Here is a 20,991-nt window from a genome sequence, read left to right as displayed (position 1 = left end):
TGGCCACAATAAGGTACCTGTTGAGAATGTGGGTATCTGTAGTGGTAATCAATCTCAGGAGCCTGTGCAGCATATTATACATATTCAAGAATCTGATCCTGAGATAAATCTTTCAAAAGGCAAAGAAAAAATACTGGATGAAACTGGAAATAGCAAGGATAATGCAGAGTTCAGGACTGTGCATGTTGTGCACGTTTCTGGTTCTAGTGGGGATCATGTAAATTCTGACATTGCCAAAAATCCCTGGTCTTTTGTTCAAGGAAATGGCTCTAAAAAGGCAGTTTCTCATACAAATTCTTTCACTCTCCTGCGCAACATTGAATTTGACCCCTCTACAATAGATAGAGGAGGATTTGCCAAATGAACTTATCCTTTTGGAATATAAGAGGATTAAACAAATCCTCTAAGCAACGTTTGGTTAAACATCATTTGTTGCAATATCATCTTTCGTTTCTTGCTCTTCTTGAAACTAAAGTCAAGGATACAAATTTGTCTATTACTGCAAAGAAAATTGAGAAAAACTGGCAGTGGCTATCAAATGTGGGTAATTCAGGAAAAGCTAGGATCCTTGTTATGTGGGATCCCTGTATTTTGGATGTTCAAGTTGTTAAAATTTCAGAACAACATATCACTTGCTCAGTAAAATCTGTTGATGGTAAATTTGATTGTTTTATCTCATCTATATATGGTTTCAATTATTTGGAGGCTAGAAAAGATTTGTGGCTTGATCTCTGCCATCTTCACCAAAATTTGGGGAATTCTCCTTGGCTACTATGTGGAGGTTTTTAATACAATGATTAACAATGAAGAAAAACTAGGTGGGGTTGCTTTAACTACAGTTGATACAAGTGATTTTAACTCCTTCATTGAAGATTGTCAACTCAGTCATCTGAAAACTCTGGGTTGTTTCTATACTTGGAGCAATAAACAGGAATCTGGTTCAAGAATTTGGTGTAGACTTGAAAGGGCTCTGGTAAATGGCTCGTGGATCAATTTGTATTACTCTAGCCATGTTGAATTTTTGCAGCCAGGTTTATCTGACCATTCTCCTGCTTTTGTTTCAATCTATGATGATTATGTTCAAGGGAAAAAGCCTTTTAAGTTTTTTAAAATGTTGACAAAGCACCCTAGCTTCATTCCTATAGTTTCTAAAACTTGGCAGACTACTGTTGAAGGATACAAAATGTATTCAGTCAGCACTAAGCTCAAGTTGCTTAAGGGTAATCTGAAGGAGTTAAATAAGAAGCATTTCTACAATATCACTGAACAAGTCCAAAGAGCCAGAGTAGCTCTAGAAGAAGTTCAGAGGAACCTCTATGCTGATCCTTTCAATTCTTCACTCATAAATCAGGAAAAGGACTTTTTATCATCTTATAAGAGATTATTAGACTGTGAACTATCATTTTATCAACAAAAGGCTAGAATAGCCTGGAGTTTACAAGGTGATAGGGGTACCAGTTTTTTTCATGCAATCACAAAAAGCAACAAGCATAACAATAGAGTGATGGTTCTGCATAATGCCAATGGAGATAGAATCACTGATGGTGAAGGGATTGTAAATGAATTTGTCTCTTTTTATAGGAAGCTTATGGGGTCTGCTGTTGTTACTATTCCCCCTGATATGGATATCATAAACTTTGGTCCTATTCTGAATGCAGCTCAAGCCAGGGAGTTATCTAGGCCAGTTACTAGGGATGAAATCAAATCAGCCATTTTCTCTATGGCTGAAAATAAAGCTCCAGGTCCGGATGGGTACAATGTTGCTTTTTTTAAATCTGCATGGGCTATTATTGGAGAGGAGATCACTGTGGCTATTGAGGAGTTCTTCAGTTCTGGAAAACTGCTGGGTATGGTAAATTCCACCTCTATTACACTTATTCCTAAGGTACATTGTCGTAAAACTCCTTCAGATTATAGGCCCATCTCTTGTTGTAATTGTCTTTACAAGTTTATCTCAAAAATTATCACCAATAGAATCAAGACTGTTATGGGGTATATTGTAAATGATGCTCAAAGTGCATTTGTAAGGGGTAGACAGATCTCTAGCAATATCAAATTGGCTCATGAACTGGTGAATAGCTACAACAGGAAACATCTCTCTCCAAGGGTCATGCTTAATGTTGACATTAGAAAGGCCTTTGACACCATCAGCTGGTGTTTTCTGTCTGATCTCCTTCATGGTTTGGGGTTTCCACAGGTCATGATTGGTTGGATATAGGCTTGTATTACTTCTCCAAGTTATTCTTTATCTCTTAATGGTTCTCTTCATGGCTATTTCAAGGGCAAACATGGCTTAAGACAAGGAGACCCCCTTTCTCCTTATCTGTTTATTCTAGGAATGGAGTATCTTTCAAGGAAGTTGGGGATGTTAAAGAATGACAGACTCTTTAAGTTTCATCCCAAGTGCAGTCAGCTTAATATTACTCACCTAATATTCGCAGATGATCTCCTCCTGTTTGTAAAGGGTGATGTACATTCAGTGCATAAATTGTTTCAATGTGTAAAAGAGTTCAGTGCTGTATCTGGACTTGAGGCAAATCCAGAAAAATGCTCTGTTTTCTTTGGTGGTATAGATGAATCAGTCAAATCTTCCATTAACAGCTACTTGGGATTCCCTGAAGGTGTTTTGCCATTCAAGTATCTGGGTGTTCCTCTCACAACTAAGAAATTGTCTCACATGGACTGTAAATCCCTCCTCTCAAAGATCTCAGGGCAATTTCAGAAATGGTTGAATCATGGGTATTTGTCCTATGCAGGTAGATTGCAAATAATAAAGAGTGTAATCCTTGGTGTTCAAATATTCTGGACATCAAATTATATTCTTCCAGCCAGTGTTCTCAAGGAAATGGATGGGTTATGCAGGAGCTTCTTGTGGGGGAAATCAGGTCAAATTCTCAGAATTCCTCTGGTTGCATGGGAGAGAGTTTGCATGGGGAGAAAGAAAGTAGGTCTGGGGATTTTTTTCAGCTCTTAGTTGGAATACAGCTTCAGCACTGAAATGCATTTGGGATATTCATATCAAAAAGGAGTCTCTGTGGATTAAATGGATTCATGGTGTCTATTTAAAACATGAGGATATCTGGCAGGTCAAAGCAAGATCTGGTGACTCTTGGTTGTGGAAACAATTGTTAAAGGTGAGGGATAAAGCTTTGGTTTTGTTTGGTGGAGTGGACAATTTGAAAGGCCTAATCAGTTCTTGTTGGAAGGGTGCTAAAATAAAGCTTTCTGAACTATATTATGCAATTCATCCTACCGTAAATGATGTGATATGGTTCAAGACAGTCTGGGGGGTTTAAACATCCCTAAACATTCTTTTGTTAGTTGGCTTGCATTTCATGACAGGCTTCTCACACAGGACAGACTTCATAGGAGAGGTGTCATCAATGAAAACACATGTATTCTCTGCTCTAGAGCAGCCAGTGAAACAAGAAACCACCTGTTTTTTAAGTGTGTGTTTTCTGCGGATGTCTGGAACTGTATCATGAGCTGACTGAGTTTTAAATGGAGATCTTGCAATTGGTCTCAGATAGTCAATTGGTATGCTTACAGGTTGAAGGGAAGAGGGTTAAAGCAACATCTCAAGAAAATGGCTTTGATTACCACTATATATTTCAGTTGTAGAGAGCGGAATTTGAGGCTATTTCAGCAGAGGTCTAGAAGTGCTGATGTTTTGGTTAGAGATATCAAATTTGATGTCCTCACATCCATTCTCAACACCCCTTCAATTGCAAGTAGTGATGTTGTTTTGAGGATTTCTATCATTTGAATATCTATGTTTTATATGATATTCAGTTAGTTTTTCTTTGTAATCTCAGTTTTGAACACTGAGTATCTGATGTACATAAACCTTTCATACTTGGTTAGTGAATAAAAAATTTTCATTGACCAAAAAAAAAAAAATTAGCAGTATTAGCTGTTCCCATATTTGTAATTGAATTATGTTTGGCCTTTATTCTAAGGTTATCTGACATTCAAGATATAGTATCTTTAAATAAAGAATACAAATATGTGACCATATAGATAAAATTATTAGGAGTTTAGGTAAGAGCATTTGGTATTTCTACGGAAAGAGCCTAGGGCATATTGTTGGGTTTTTTACCCCCTTCCTTCTTTCTTTCTGTTTGTATTATCTTTTTTTATTTTTATATTTTATTTTGGAGAAAAGGTCTGAAACAGTCTGATTCCACTCTTCCCTCCTAAGGTTGTATTTGACTCCTTGTTAGGATGTCTCTTATAATCAGTTAATTGTAGTTTAATTTAGATTGATATCTGACTTTGATAAAAAACAAACAATTTTAATTGGAACTAAACTCTAATTGAAAGAGGATCAGAATTTGATAAAATCAAAGGAGTATATATATATAAGGTTCGGAGAAAATTGAAAGAGAATTAGGTTTGAATTATAGTCTCTTGGTTTGAGTCCACCCATCATGACCCTACGAAATTATTGGAGGTAAACTGCTTCCCAAACATACAAGAATTAGTCCTCAGCTCCCATACGCGCGCATCATTTGCATGGGAGATCCCATGTGTCAATACACAAGAAAACGTTAACAGCAAGCAGCAAATTAGACTTCGCTAACCTCTGATCAGGATGCTTCTAAAAGGTTTTCAGGGCCTCACAAATGCCAAAGTCAATTTTGGACGAAAATTTGGAATTATACTTTAAAGCAATACCATTCATGTCTTTGGAATCACACCTTTAATTAGGCTACAAATTTCCTCCACTGCTTTGCGCAGCATCCCTTTCTTCCATCTAGGCAACGTGTGATTTTTGTCATGACTGTGATGCTTAAGTCACAACAACTTGCCCATTACTTACCAACAACCCAATAATTAATTTTCAGCAGTGTAAAAACATGCAAAACATGAGGAAATCATAGTCATCCGAATTCACCTAACCCTGGTAAATAATAAAAAGTCCATACTTTCATATTTACGTGTTATGTCAAATTGGCAGTGCCAATAAGTATGTGTGACGCCCATGTTTTCACATATAGCTGCAGTCCATGGTGAACCCTGAAATATCAAACCTGCCAAGCGCCTACACCGTGCAATAACATGTTTCACAATCACATGACTATCTCTCTAGTGGAATCAATAACAAGTGTAGGTACAAAACATGCAAAATAAGAGAATAGATGCAATTGACATGACATAGAAAGAAATATCCAATAAATATGATCATGTCCCAATCTGAGTAAAATAAATACAACTGATATCTGACATAAATGTGAAATATCTCAATACATAAGAGTTAACTGAAAATAGTACTAAGGCACACAACCTTTACAATATGAAACAAAACTCTAAATGTCTGAAAGTAAACATTAAACTACGGTGGAGCACCAACTACTACAAATAAGTGACGGCGACTATGTTGTAAATCCATCAACATGCGGCTCTCCGGAACTCTGATCCGCTGCCTGAAAAGAAGAGAAAACAAAAAGGAAAACAACAACAAGGTCAGAGCACTTTAGCAAGATCATCTCCATCCGCCCCCAGGGGAAGAGCTACTAAATGTGATGGAGGCTCTACCTATTATGCATAGTCTTCCTAAATCATTTACCATGTATCTAAATGAGATTAATACTTAAAAACCCACAACACGAGACGTAGTACGTCGAGTGAAATAATCCAAACAAGGAAACCCTCATGTATATACCATATGTCTCAAATTGTGAATCGGTAAATATCAATTCCAAACTAAGAATAAAAGATAAAGGGAAACAATGCAGAAAAGTAAAGTTGCCGCAATATCATAAATATCGACCATATAACTCGTGCTACCCTAGGGTAGATGATGTGGATACAAGAACTAAATCTCCTGTAACTCCCAAACGCGAAGTAATCTGGTCACAATATAACTTAGCGATGAATCATATTCATAAATGGCTTTCGCCAAAGGCTATCAGATATATCACAATACAATATCTCGTAAGGTTTTACAACTCATTGAATTATCATGCGGAACGGACTACCAAATCAGACATCCTAAATATGTACACGACTCATTAGTCTCATCGCATCACCATGCAGGACGAACTACCAGGTATCTTAGAAGTACGACTCTCTAGCCTCATCGCATCACCGTATGGGATGGATTACCAAATCATGTATCCTAAAATCACGACTCAATGGCCTGTACTAACGACATATCAACGCACTATCCCAAGTAGTATTGAGTTGTGCTCATCAACGATATCCATACATGCATACGTATTATAATTAATTGTTAACTCAAACATGATCGAAACAATACTTGTAATAATCCTCTTCGGGGTATCCGTATATGTGTTATGACTCAATTTGTGTACATCCATGGTTGCACGTGTGTTGTCGTATGGCTCGAACCCCGCGTTCACGATTTAGCATGCAAGAGAAAATCATCACAAACAAAACAAGGCATCAGTCGACCATTATAAAGCATCGGTCAACTGACGACAAACGTGCACAAAATGTACTCTAAGAAGACCTCATCGGTCGACCGATTGATCCTTATCGGTCGACCGATTAGAAAGGGTTTAAAAACCTTGGTGACACAATCAGTCGACTGATCTCTTGGGATCAGTCGACCTATTACACTATCTCGGTTTTTCTCAAGTTTTTGTGTTTTGTAACTTGTCTCGAAAATAAATTTTGTTAGCATTCAAAGCAAAACATGATTTAGCTTTCATGATTACTCAACAAGGGTTAAATTAGACATGGTTACATCTATTGAAATTAAACAGTTAGGGTTTAACATTCCAATTAACAAAATTCTCAAATAAGGCATATTTTATCAACATGATTAATAAACATGATTAATTTTGATCATTACACAGATATAGATTTAGTTTAAACAAGATTACATCACCTATGTATCATAAACTTCGGGTTTAAACATCTTAATTAGCAAAATTTTCATTTAAATTGGTTAACTAGGGTATCGAAGCAAATTAAAACATAATTAACAAATTAAAAACAACACTAATGATCATGATCTATTCTTATTAAATAGAGATTTAAATTACAGATCTTTTCATTGGTTTTAGATTTAACATCACAAACTAGGTTTTATCACATCCGATTAAATTTTAAGCAGTAGATTAATCAATTAAACACATTAAATCATGAATTACTATAGGAAAAGGTTTGGTGGAAGATGATCTTGCCTCAAACGCTGTGTTGAAACTCCCAAACACACGTGCGTGCAAGATCCTCCTTCACCAAGATCGCGAATCTTGTCTGTCTTCCTCTCGACAAACGCCTCAAGAAAACTCCCAGAAAATCACGGATTAGGGTTAGGGTTTGAGAGGGAAGGCGGTTCCTGGTATATCACATGAAAGATGATCAAAAGAGATTTAAAATGAGTATATATACTCAGGTATATAACTGAGCTCGAAGCCAAACAAAACCGACCCAAAAACGAAACGTTGGAGCTCTAGAAGCCCGTCGGTCGACTGACCGCTAGGCACTGGTCGACCGATCGGGTGTCATCGGTCAACCGATCTGCCTAGGCCTGTCGACCGACCAGAGCGTAACCTACTTTACAGGTTTTTATCTTTGTGCATGTTTGTGTATGTTTCGCTCCTGAACTCTCATATACACGCTTTTATGTATTTAATCGATCTCAAATCGATTATCATCATACTTAATCATCAATAAAAGATATTTATCACAATATAATTTATTTATCATCATTTATTATAATATATCCAAAATTACGAAGTTTTATATTCACCCCTCTTAAAAGAATTTCGTTCCCGAAATTCCGCAATCGTAATTAAGAGATTAATAATATCAGAAAAACACGTTGAGGGGATAATCCAGATAATGAAATCCTCATATACACATCTCGTACCATTAATCTCCAGATATGAAACACAAGCAATATTTGCATCTAACACTCTGGAATATAAGTATTCCCACTTAACCCCTAACTAAGCGGAACTATTACGTCGGGCAAAAAATGCAAACAAGGAACCCCCCATGTATATACTATGTGTTCCGAATAATTAGAAACTAAGTGTTAATACCCCTATTCCAGCGTTAAATATAGATATGACTATACAGATAACATAAGTAATTCATAACTAACATTTTACCTGTTCAAACAGATGTGGGTAGTCGCGATGCATATCCTCTTTGCGCTCCCAAGAAGCCTCCTTATCTCCCTTCCAGTTACATTGCACTTTCACTAAATGAATCACCTTATTTCTAAGTCTCTTACCCTCTCTAGAAAGAATGAGTAGTGGAGTCTCAATAGTGGTCAAATAATCATGAAACTCAATCTCCGGCACGTCCAACACTCGTTGCTGCTCCTCGTCATGTAAATGGTTCTTGAACATCAAAACATGGAAAACATCATGTATGCTCGACATTGATGCTGGAAGATCTAACCAATACGAAATGGCTCCAATACGTTCCATAATCCGGAACGGACTAATATATCTCGGGGCAAGCTTTCCCCGTCTGTCAAATCGCCGAACTCCCTTCACCAGTGATACTTTCAATAAAACATAGTCCCCAACCTAGAACTCTAGCGGTTGTTGCCTCTGATCTGTGTAGATCTTTTGCTGACTCCGTGTGTAAGAATACGCTCGTGAATTAGTGATACATTCTCTGTAGTCTGTCTTACGACCCTGGAACTCGATAATACATGCCCGCTACATGTCCTCCAATACTTGGTTGACTCTCTCTATTTGTCCATCTGTCTGTGAGTGAAAAACACTACTGTACGATAGCTGGCTGTCGAAAGAATTTTGGAAGCTCTTCCAGAAATACGAAGTGAAGACTGAGTCTCGATCTGATACAATTGTCTCTGAAACTCCATGTAGTCTCATGATCTCTCGGATAAAAATTCTCGCATAAGTCTCTGCCATATAAGTCGTCTTCATCAGTATAAAATGCGTCGACTTCATCAATCGGTCTACAATCATCCAAATTGAATCATTTCTTTTATTACATCTCGGCAAGTCTACAATAAAATCTATAGAAATATCTGCCCACTTTCACTCGGGAATGGGTAAAGGCTGTAGGGTTCCGCGGGTCTCTGATTATCTGCCTTCACTTGCTGATAGGTAAAGCACTTCGATACATACTCTGCAATATCCCTACGCATGCCGCTCCACCAAAAACATCTCTTCAGGTCCTTGTACATTTTGGTTGTGTCTGGATGCACTGTGTACCTGGTACGATGCACCTCATCAATTAAGTTCTTCTTCAGCTCTGTATTATTTAGCATCACTAATCGACCTTTCATTCGAAGACCTCCATCTGCTCTAACGGTCCAATCTGTCTTGGGCTCTTTGGAAATATCATCCTTTCATGTTTGAATCCAAGAGTCCTCCAGCTGTGTTCTGACCACTCTATCAGTCCAAGATGCTTGCACGTGTTAGTTCTCTTGTTTTGATGATGATTTACAAACACCATTTTTTGTACTTGCTTGATTGAGTGATATTGTGTAGATTGTAATTTGCCAAGTAAGATAGTACCAACAATTGGAGGATTGGACAGAATATGAGCTACGATAATGATATCCAAGGAGGTGGAGGCAAATTGATGAAGAAAAGCTTTCAAGAGCATAATACAGAAGAGAAGCTTCATCAACATATGAGCAAATATCAATACTAAAGAATTGTATTCATATATGTGAGGTATTTATATTTTTATTTCTCTTTAGAGCTTAATGTAGGCAAGTTATTAGGTAGATAACATTTGAAGCTAATGAGGTTCACATACACATATTCATAAAAATATGTTTTTAGCTATTTTTAAAAAATGAGTAGTTTTTACAATTGGGAAAAGATTTTTCAAAAATTCTTTTTCTAACAGGTTCAAAATCATGTTTATAAGTATTTCCCAAAATTTCACATTTTTTGGATTTTTTTAATATTTTTAAAGGCACTTAAAAATTTAATTTCATACATGCACAGTGCCTGTACACGTTTACAAGTCAACTTATGCCTGAGATAAGTCGACTTATTAACTGAACTGGAATTTGCAGAAAACGTCTGTTGAGTCGACTTATAAATCTAGTAAGTCAACTTATATATGATAAGTCGACTTATGATTTCTAGCAAGTCGACTTATATGTGTAGTACAGCTTGTAACAGCTAGTTTTATAAATCGACTTATGTACAATACAAGTCAACTTATAACATTGTTAATGACTAGTTTTTGTTTGAGCTAAAATGTAAAACCCCAAAAATTTGAATATTTTGTAATAAATAATAATAAATGTGTTATATTATGATAAATGATATTTATTAATGTTTGAGTATACTAGAAATTGATTTGAGATCAATTCAATGTATATATGTGAATATAGAAGTGATATCACGCACACGTGCACGGGCCTAAATCTGGAAAAAACGACTAGTTAAAAGTATATGTATTTTACACACTAAAGACGTTGGAATCCGTAAGACCAAAGATGTAGATATCTTCAAGATCTTTCCAACAAATCTTATATCACCTTATTCTGAGGTCGGACGTGAAAGTTATGACCAAAATACCGAATGTTGTTTTCCTAGTCAGACCAGGTTTCCTGGTTCAGGTCAAACATGTTTGTTTTGGGGTTTCCTCTATATATACCTATATTTTTCATAAAAAATTCTCTCTTTTATCATATCTATGAATCCTAGTAGCCACCCTCTCCCCTCATAAACCCTAGATCTTTTTCTTAAGAATTTTGAGAGCTTTGTGAAGCACAACACCGACACGAGGGCGAGGTCATCAACGTGTGGCAAGGGAGAACGGGTTGTTTGCACTTGTGGATTACTTGCTATTTATTTCAGAGGCTTGCACATTAGATTAATCTAAATCCAATCCCATCCCCTTAGTTAAACAATGAATTTAACAAGTTTTAATTGTTGATTATATATTAGATCTTAACATGAGTTGTTAAAAACATGATTTTTGATATTAGATCTTAATCTCTTGCTAGTTTCATGTTAAACCCTTGCTATTTACAATAGTTTCACGATCATGATTATTAGGGTTATTCATAACTTCATTTATATGTGAGAAATTTAAGAGATGTACTAAATATATATTTTCTGTAGAAAACTGCAGTACTTGTATAATCTTTATCTGAGATTTTGAAATAGTAAATAAACTTCAAATTTAACCAAACTAGTTCCAAATGAAAGATATATGTATCTAGTTTCTAAAACAGCAAATTAATTTACTGTTGTTTCTAATCCAATCATTAGAACACCAACTTAGGAAGACTATGGGAAGGACCATTCTTAAAAAGATTTTGTATAGAGAGATATTCTTTTTACTAATAACATATCCTATAGAAAAACTGCTGCACATGTATAATATTTAATTGGAGATTTGGGATAAAAAAATAAACTCCAAACTGAACCAATCTTATGCTATTTAAAATATGTGTGAATCTAGTTTTCAAAACAGAAAACCATTTATAAAAATAGTTTTCCTAGAAAAAGATATGCTCATTTTACTAACAGAAGTCCCGTCTGTTTTTCTGCTCGTTTTGTGGAGCTGTGTTGCGCTGTTTGAAGATGCGTTCGTGGAGTTTTGAGCTACTTGATGTTACACGTATAGTCATGAATATGTTGTGTTATGCATTTGAGAATCCCAAGGGGATTATGATGAGTTTTGGTTTGATCATATTTGAATTAGATATCGTTCATACACATGTTGGATGTCGTTGATGAGCACAGTTCAGTACTATATGGGATAGTACGTCGACATACTAGATATACACAGTTTATATATAAGGTGGATATCGTTGATGAGCTCAGTTCAGTACTACATAAGGTAGTGCGTCGATATTCTACATGTATAGGCCATTGAGTCGGATTTTAGGAGGCTTGATCTAGCCATCCGTTCCGCACTAGGGTGCGATGAGGCTCGTGAGCCATATTTCTATGATGCATATTTGGTAGTCCATCCCGCACTTATGTTATGTACTAAGATTGTAATGAGACTAATGAGCCGTGTACATAGTTCAGGATACCTACAGGGTAGTCTGTTGTATTGAGACAATTACCTGATAGCCTAAGTGTGGCAGATGTCGGTTATGAATACGACATATCACTGAACTATATGACTGAGATACGTTACGTTTAAAAGTATATAAATTATGTGTTGGTATTTTATTCTATCTCTCCAGTGATAGTGGAAGATATTATAAATACGATGTGTTGATGTCTTATTTCTTTTACTGCCTTTTTTACTTCTTAGTTGGGATCAATGATTAGAGATTTACAACTTGAGACATATGATATATATATGACTGTTTCTTTGTTTGGATTATTTCGCTCAACGTACCAGTCTCGTGTTGTGGATTTTTAATTGTTGGTTTTATTAGATTGTCTTTTCTTAGTTTGGTATTAATGTATAGATATCTACAATTTAATACTTATGATATATACATGAGGGTTTCTTTGTTTGGATTATTTCGATCGATGTACTGCGTCTCATGTTGTAGGTTTTTAAATGTTAATCCCACTTAGATACAGGGAAATTGAATCTAGGTAGACTATACTTAATAGATAGAACCTTCACTCCATCTAGCAGCCTTTCCCCTGGGGGTGGATGGATGTAATATTGCTGTAGTGCTCTGATGCTCTTGTTGTTATTTTTTTCTTTTAAATTACTTTTTAGGTAGTTCGGAGTTTCGGAGAGCCGCAGAGTGACAGGGTTCTGGCATAGACGTCGTCGCGTATTTTTTACTTGTAGAGACTCCACTATAATTTTGAGTTTTATCCAGACATTAGAGTTTTATTTTCATATTGTAAAATTAGTGTGCCTTAGTACGATTTTTAGTTGATTCATGTTGAGACATTTTTATTATTCAGATATCAGATGTATTATAGTTAAGACATAATTTTTTTTATTTATGAGATATCTCTTCTATATCATGTCTATTATATTTATTCCCTTTATTTTGTTTGTTTTGTATCTGCACTTCTATTTGGTTCCACTAGAGGATATTGTTGTGATTGGTAAAACGTGTTTATGCATAATGTGGGTGTATGGCATGTTTGACATATCTGGTTTCACCTTGGACTGCAGCCTTGTGTGAACCCAGTGACGTCACAATTGGTATAAGAGCTCTAGTTTCAATATCCTAGGATCATTCTTGTGTCGAGTCGTGGAGCTAGGATAGAGTTTCCTAGGAATCATGTATAGAGTCCGCTAGAAATTTCTAGAATGAGTGAGGACGTTTATACGTATATTTAAAAATTTACAATTTTTTTGTGACACTTACCTTACTTTGATTGAAAAGTAATTGCATGAATGATAAGTGATACAATTTTTTTTATTGGTATATGTTATGCTATTTATGATTGGGATCTCACTTACTGTGTCAAATAAGCTCTCGTCTTGGTATTATAAACATTGGAACGAGGACGTAGTTGAGGTAAAGCTTGTACCCAGAGAGCTGGGCAAGTAAAGCCCGAGCCGCAGCAGGCTCTATAGTATCTGATCGATTTGAAAACACTGATTGCAGAAGTAGAGACTAGCAACACTCGAGGAGTGAGTAGCAAGCCAGATTTTACTTTCTAAAATTCCACCACCATTTGTACCAGCCGTACCTATTGAAGAGCTAATACCGAAGGTTTAACCATCGCCACATCCAGCTATTAATAGAGCCGCAGAGCAGGAAGCTTGGCTCGGTAAGATTGAGGATGATATTAGAAGTTGGGAGCATAGAAATTTTAGGGCATATCAGATTCAGTTACAACCTATAAAAGGAGGAAATATGTAGGAAATACTTTTAGATTTACTTAATGTTGACTCAGTACATAGATGAAGATTAGTTATATTCAGCTTAAAGGACGATGCCGGTGGATAGCACCGATTTCAGTTGAGCCGGAGCAACGAATGTCAATTTTATAGAAGGATTTCATCTACTATTTCGAAAAGCAGCTAGACCTAATCCGATTGGAGCAGGGAGACGTACTAAGAGTTAATTTTGGAAGCAGCATTGTCTGGAGACCAGGGTAAGGACAATAAACCTTTTGCAAGACCGGGAGGAACCCAGCAATGGGGTAAGGATTTTCATCACCACCAACAAATCAGTGGTCAGGGTCAACAGTTGCAGGGCCACGGTTATGGCCAGTAGCAGAAGATCGATGCACCACCTGCCATTCCGAGGATAGAGGGACCAGCAAGCCAGATTCACGCTATCCAGAAAATTCCTAAGGGATAGATAGTCTCATAAATTCTACCGCTAGTAGCACAACATTCACCAGCCACCTACAAAGTTTATGCAATCATACTGCGTGATCATGGTGCAAGCGGAGCTTTCTTAGTGATTATTCTTTTCTAGCTCGGCTCTTGTTCGATTCAGGAGCCTCGCATTCCTTTATCTCTCATACCTTCATGGATAGGTTTCAGCTAGTTGCACATCCCTTAGATCTTCTATTATCTATGTCTACTTCTTTAGGGGAGGTATCCCTATTGGAGAGTATCTATAGGAGATGTGTCATCAGTCTAGACGAGTGCGAGTTTATCATTGATCTGATCGTTTTGCGGATGTCAGAGTTTGACGTCATCCTCGGTATGGATTGGCTATCATCCTACCACATTAATATTGATTGTTTTGCTAAAACAGTTAGCTTGCGAGTGTCTGATGGGTCTAAGTTAATCGTAGCAACTTCACAGGGCAACCAGTTTGCGGAGTCATTTCTGGTATACATCGAGGAGGTGATGCTGAGGGATCAGGGTGCCGAGTTGTGTGAGACTAGAGTTATCTCGGATTTTTAGGATGGTTTTCAGGATATACCTGGGTTACATCCTGTGAGAGAGGTTGAATTCTGCATCGAGTTATAGTCGGGCACGACACCGATATCCAGAGCACCCTATCGTATGACACCTGCTGAGATGAGGGAGCTAATGACTCAGCTGGATGAACTATTATCTCAGGGTTTTATCCGTCGGAGTCATTCTCCATGGGGAACACTAGTCCTTTTCGTGAAGAAGAAGAATGGTAGTATACGCCTATGTATAGACTATCGCGAGTTGAACAAAGTTACTATCCGAAATATGTACCAACTATCGAGGATTGATGACTTATTTGACCAGCTGCAGGGAGCACAACATTTCTCTAAAATTGATCTTTGCTCTGGCTATCATCAGTTACGGGTTCGGGAGATGGATATTCCCAAATCCGCCTTTCTTACTCGATATGAGTCTTTTGATTTCCTTGTAATGCCATTTATGTTGACCAATGCAACCGCGGTATTCATGGATTTGATGAATCGGATTTTCCGTCCATACTTGGACCAGTTCATTATCGTCTTTATTGACGACATCCTTATATATTCGAGATCGGAGGTAGAATACGAGCAGCATCTTCGTTTGGCATTACAGACATTACGGGAGCATCAGCTGTACACCAATTTTAGCAAGTACGAGTTTTGGCTTTCTGAAGTCAGATTTTTAGGACATGTTATCAGCCAGGAGGGTATTGTAGTAGACCAAACTAAGATAGAGGTCGTACTAGATTGGGAGTCGCCGAAGATGGTTACAGAGATTCGTAGTTTCCTGGGATTAGCAGGCTATTACAGGAAGTTCATTCAGGACTTCTCGAAAATTACGACACCGCTTACACGTTTTACAAAGTAGGTGTACAGTTTGTTTGGGGCACAAAGTGTCAAGAGGCTTTTAAGACTTTAAAGACTAAGTTGACTATAACACCAGTATTGGTTATTCCGAGCAGTGATAAGACCTTCGTAGTCTACACAGATGCGTTGTTAGCGGGTCTAGGAGGCGTTTTGATGCAGACCCAAAGGGTAGTAGCATACATTTCATGTTAGTTGAATAGAACTATCCCATACATGACTTGGAGCTAGCAGCAGTTGTCTTCCCATTGAAGACATGGAGACATTACCTGTACAGAGTACAATTCGAGCTATTCAGAGATCATCATAGCTTGAAGAACCTCTTCTCTTAGAAAGAACTAAATCAGAGACAGTGACGATGGGTTGAGTTCATTAAGGATCATGAGTTCGCGATTCAGTATCATCTGGGGAAGGTAAACGTTGTAGCAGACGCGTTGAGCAGGAGGCGTTGACATCGGATTTTAACTTTGAGATGCTCGTTGTATCGAGATTTTACACCCTCAGCCAATTCAACTTCAGACTAGAGATCGGCGGGAGCAGCTCATTCTTAGGAGCACTGTCAGTGTAGCTATCCTGGAATGATAGAGTAGTCGAAGCACAACTAGAGGATTCTTGGATTCAAACCCGAAAGGAGAATATTTCCAAAGAATCAAAAGCAGATTGGACCGTTGGAGTAGATGGAGGACTTCGGCTGAAGGGCCAGTTAGTGATGCCGAGAGATCAATAGTTGAAGAAGGACTTATTTGACGAGGCACATCGTTCTAGGTACACGGTGCACAGGCATAACAAAAATGTACAAGGACATAAAGAGACACTTTTGGTGGAGCGTCGCGCGTAAAGAGATCGCAGAATATGTGGCTAAGTGCTTTATCTTCCAACAAGTGAAAGCAGAACATCAGAGACCAGTAAGAACGATCCGGAGTGGAAATGGGCAGATATTTATATGGACTTTATTGTAGGATTACTAAGATCGAAGAATGGGAATGATTCAATTAGGATAATAGTAGATCGGTTGACGAAGTCAGCATATTTCATACCAGTAAAGATGACTTACACGGTAGAGATTTATGCGAGGATATTCATCCAGGAGATATTGAGATTACATGGAGTTTCAGAGGCGATTGTATCAGACCGAGGCTCAGCTTTCACTTTGCACATTTGGAGAAGCTTCCAGAATTTTTCAGGTAGCCAGTTGTTATATTCTTGTGATTTTCACCCGCAGATAGATGGACAAATGGAGAGAGAGTCAACCAAGGGTTGGAGGATATGTAGCGGGCTTGTAATATAGATTTCCAGGGTAGTTAGGAGGACCACATCCTATTGATTGACTTCGCTTATAACAATAGTTACCAAGTGATAATTGGTATGGCACCGTATGAGGCATTATACGGGAGGCCTTGTAGATCGTCTAGTTGCTGGGCAGAACCAGAGGACAACCTTGTTTGTGGGAAATTTTGTAATAAAAAGACTATAAGGAAAGAATTGCGTTTGATTTTATTCTCTCTAACTGCTTAGAAAAAGAATGATTACAACTCTCTCAACTCTCGATTACAATTTGGATTCCTGGTTACAAAAGAGAAGAGAATGATCTGGATTCTCCCCTTTGTTTAATTCTGGGTTCTTCACGGTAGCGATGAGATGCCTCCCTCGAATGCTTGCGTCGAGTTTGCTTCTCGTTGACGATCCGAATATCTATACTCACTGGAACAACTGTCTTGGCCGGTTGATAACTCTTGTCGAGTTTTGTGATTCAGAACAAGTAACAAACTCTAATGATAGAGTTGTTGGAACCGAAAATAATTCGGTTAATAAGCCAAATATCGATGGTTTAGAGATCCTCCGTTTGTTGATTTCCCAGACTGTGTAAGGAATCAATCCTCCTTTTTCTAATTCTGGAAGATTTGATCGAAAGATCCCCCTCCGATTAATGAAAAGAAATCTCTCTTGATCTGATTATCAAAAACCCGATCTCCCCAATCCAAAAAGAGATCCCTTACTCTGTTGAGTTTGTTGCTATTTATAGGGGGATTAAGGGTGTAACTGCCCCCATAATCCACGCCTAAATGGGGGTTTAGTTACCCCATTAGTCGGGTGTAACAACCCACTAAAGCCACTCCTCAAATCGTGGGTGAAGAACAGCTTCGAAGTTGTTACGATCACGTTTGAATGAGTCAGAACCTTGACCTGCGTTCTGGCGGTGATTGAGCTGCGTTTGGCAGCGACTGACGGGCTGCGTTGGGCAGTGATGGATGAGTTGCGTCGGCAGCGGTTGATAAGCTGCGTTGGGCAGCGGTTGATAAGCTGCGTTGGGCAGCGGTTGATAAGCTGCGTTGGGCAGCGGTTGATAAGCTGCGTTGGGCAGCGGTTGATAAGCTGCGTTGGGCAGCGGTTGATAAGCTGCGTTGGGCAGCGGTTGATAAGCTGCGTTGGGCAGCGGTTGATAAGCTGCGTTGGGCAGCGGTTGATAAGCTGCGTTGGGCAGCGGTTGATAAGCTGCGTTGGGCAGCGGTTGATAAGCTGCGTTGGGCAGCGGTTGATAAGCTGCGTTGGACAGCGGTTGATAAGCTGCGTTGGGCAGCGGTTGATAAGCTGCGTTGGACAGCGGTTGATAAGCTGCGTTGGGCAGCGGTTGATAAGCTGCATTGGGCAGCGGTTGATAAGCTGCGTTGGGCAGCGGTTGATAAGCTGCGTTGGGCAGCGATGGAGCTGCGTTGGGCAGCGATGGAGCTGCGTTCGAGCTGTGCTTGGCAGCGATTGGAGCTGCGTTCTAGCTGTTGATTGTTGTAGTATTTAGATTTCTCTGTCTTTATATATGGATGACACCAAAGACCAGTAAAGAAGGTCTTATTCAGGCCATTTGTGACAATTGAGGCATCTCAATAACGCTCTATCAACTGCAGGTCATGATCTCCACTGAGTGTGTCGAATATCATTACACTGCTCATCAGCACCTCTAATGGTTGCTAATATAATATTAGTCATGTTGTTGTCGCAGCCATCAAGATCAATCATCTCACATAAGAAGCTGCATTCGTGTTTATAGCTGTTGAAGCGGCGTAGGTGATTGAATCGGTGTAGTGTCTTGATGATGGTACGCGGGGAGGACTTCCACGTCTTGGTTTGAAGAGATCGTCGATTTGTAATCCTTTCTGTCAGAGTATTGCTAAAGACTGTCGTTTTGTAATCTTTGCTTTAACTCTTTGACATGTGAAAATCTTCGAATTGTAGTCTTCTGGAAGTCGTCAGATTGTAACTTCCATCATCAGTGTTCGATGGAGACTCAGCTATCCATTGTGATTTTTAGACAGCCTACAGAACCCCCTCCAAAGTTTTCGAAAGTTCGCGGTTGACTGGGACGAATTTTCGAAATACTTTGGAACCCAAAGATTTTGTTAATCAAATGCTCATCATCACAGGTTGAGTGGAGCACCTTCGTTGACCTCTTCATTCTCCAAAATGAATTGGGCTTTATCTTCAAGGAAACTGGACATTTCTGGGCTTATGAAAAATTTGTCATCACAGATGGAGAGAACCACAAGCCTGTATAAGAAGGATTTTATCCCCAGCTTAGTCTGGAGACTGGCTTCAGAGGAATTCGCTTTATCTTCTCTTTTGATCATATCGCCATTACTTGGAATATTAACCCCTTTGAATGGGTTATTTATATGATATGCTGAGGTTGGCCATCAGAACGCACGCCTATATCCTGCGTTCTCCTGTTTGAACGTGAGGGTGCGTTCGGTAACTGAAGCCCCTCTTTTTGAAAACGCGAGAATCACGTTTCAGGTGAGATTTTACCCCAAAATCTCGCTTCGATTTAACAGCTACAGCTGTTTATAAATAGACCACTGAGGTCAAATCAAAAGGTCATTCGACTTTTCTCCTTTTTTACTCAGTTTCTTAACAGAGCTCCTGTTCATCTTCTCCAGCGCTTCAACGGAGGAAAAGATCCGTTCCCGAATACTTCGTCTGTCTTCGTCTTCCTTGCCACGGTTGCCATGGGCCTGAAGAAGAAAATGGCTTCCAAATCGAAGATCGCCGAAGCTCAGGGTGCTTGTTCGGCTAGAACCCCCGGGGATGATCAAGTCCCCGCGCCTTCGTCGCCGACTTCTTCAACTAATGGTAAGGTTGAACCATTAGAAGTTGGTTCGACAAATCTCTCATCCCCAACCCTTGATTGACGATCTGTATTTCACCCTTAAACCCGAGAGATAATTCTCAGTGTTCAAGAAAACGAATGGGGAGCCCCATCGTTCATAAAATTTCAACGCAGGTTTAGATCCTGCGTTTAAAATCTTGGATGTAGGTAGAGACCCAGCGTTCGGGTTTCTGAACGCAGATCCGAACCTTGCGTTCGTAAACTGAGACCCTGTGTTCAATAGTCCGAACGCAGGTCTAAAGCTTGTGTTCGAACATTTAGAGACCCTGCGTTCAATAGTCCGAACGCAGGTCTAAAGCTTGCGTTCGAACATTCAGATGCGGGTTGAGACCCTGCATTTAATGGTCTGAACACAAGTCTGAGCTTCATTGAGTTGGATTTTTTTTTTTTTGACTGACTTTTCTATTTGCAATATGCTACTCCAAAGAGTCTCTTTCCTTCAACCACTACCTTGGTCATGCGGGAGGTGCGGAGAAGAATACAGCCTTCAGTTTCGCTTTCGAATATCCAGTGTTTCAGAATATCCATAAAGAACGGTCGAAGCTCATCACCCAAGCTTTCCCCGAGACTCTTAGATCCTTGGTTACGGATGCTAAATTTGAGACTGCTGAACGTGAGGTTTTAAAGAAGCCATCCTTCCTCTTCGGGGATTCTGTTAAGATGGACCCCAAGCGAGTGTTGGAAGGGAACTATAAATGGTTGAGGACTGTCAATAATCGTCGCCTTTTCCTTCCAAATCTGGAGCGGATGTGGCCATTTTCTTACTATCAGTGCGCTTCAATCCCGCGGTCGATGAATTGGGATCTGGTCCAGGATCAAGGAGGTGTTGCCACAGGGCACATCACTCATCGGGGCACGCATCCGGCCGGATTCAACAATTTTATAGCTTTGAAGCCAGGTTTATTCCAGAAAGAACATCCTGTCGGAGAGCCTGCTAAATTGGCAGAAGTGTTCGTTAGAACATTTATTTCTGTCAAGGGAGAGTTCCCTGCTCGAGATTTCAGGGCCCCTACTTGGGTTCACTCCAGTGATGCAGACTGGTGGGCTCGGATGATAAATTTCGTCTTGGAGGAGCTAGAAGAACCTTTGAGAATTTCGGATTTAAGAGTTCCGATAACAGCCACTCGATATGGCATTTCTCCGAATTACAACGGACTCTTTGCTACGCTGGAGTTCTACAACCCTCACACCGGCACCTTTTTCACTCCCGTTGGTGAACTGGGCTTTGCTCTCCACGAAATGTTT

General features: G+C 39.0%; 1 protein-coding gene across 1 annotated transcript; it reads left to right on the top strand.

The window, feature by feature from the left end:
* Window positions 361–19,768, top strand: LOC109837129. Its single transcript, XM_020405234.1, has 10 exons — window positions 361–655; window positions 711–2,197; window positions 2,282–2,739; window positions 2,829–2,944; window positions 2,986–3,207; window positions 3,343–3,419; window positions 3,527–3,731; window positions 3,816–3,859; window positions 19,004–19,129; window positions 19,484–19,768. The coding sequence occupies exons 1-10, from the start codon at window positions 361–363 to the stop codon at window positions 19,766–19,768; spliced, it is 3,315 nt and encodes a 1,104-aa protein (XP_020260823.1).

This window comes from Asparagus officinalis, chromosome 1 (assembly GCF_001876935.1).
Source record: "Asparagus officinalis chromosome 1, Aspof.V1, whole genome shotgun sequence".
Taxonomy (NCBI): Eukaryota; Viridiplantae; Streptophyta; class Magnoliopsida; order Asparagales; family Asparagaceae; genus Asparagus; species Asparagus officinalis.
The sequence above is the reverse complement of the archived record's forward strand: the minus strand, read 5'-3'. Positions and strand labels throughout refer to the sequence as shown.

What these genes read in the sequence shown, in the direction of transcription:
- LOC109837129 (XM_020405234.1), top strand. Translation starts at nt 361, where the DNA reads ATGAACTTATCCTTTTGGAATATAAGAGGATTAAACAAATCCTCTAAG. An exon ending in CTCAGTAAAATCTGTTGATG is followed by an intron (nt 656 to 710) that starts GTAAATTTGATT and finishes TTTGGAGGCTAG; the next exon opens with AAAAGATTTGTGGCTTGATC. An exon ending in ATGGTTTGGGGTTTCCACAG is followed by an intron (nt 2,198 to 2,281) that starts GTCATGATTGGT and finishes GGCTATTTCAAG; the next exon opens with GGCAAACATGGCTTAAGACA.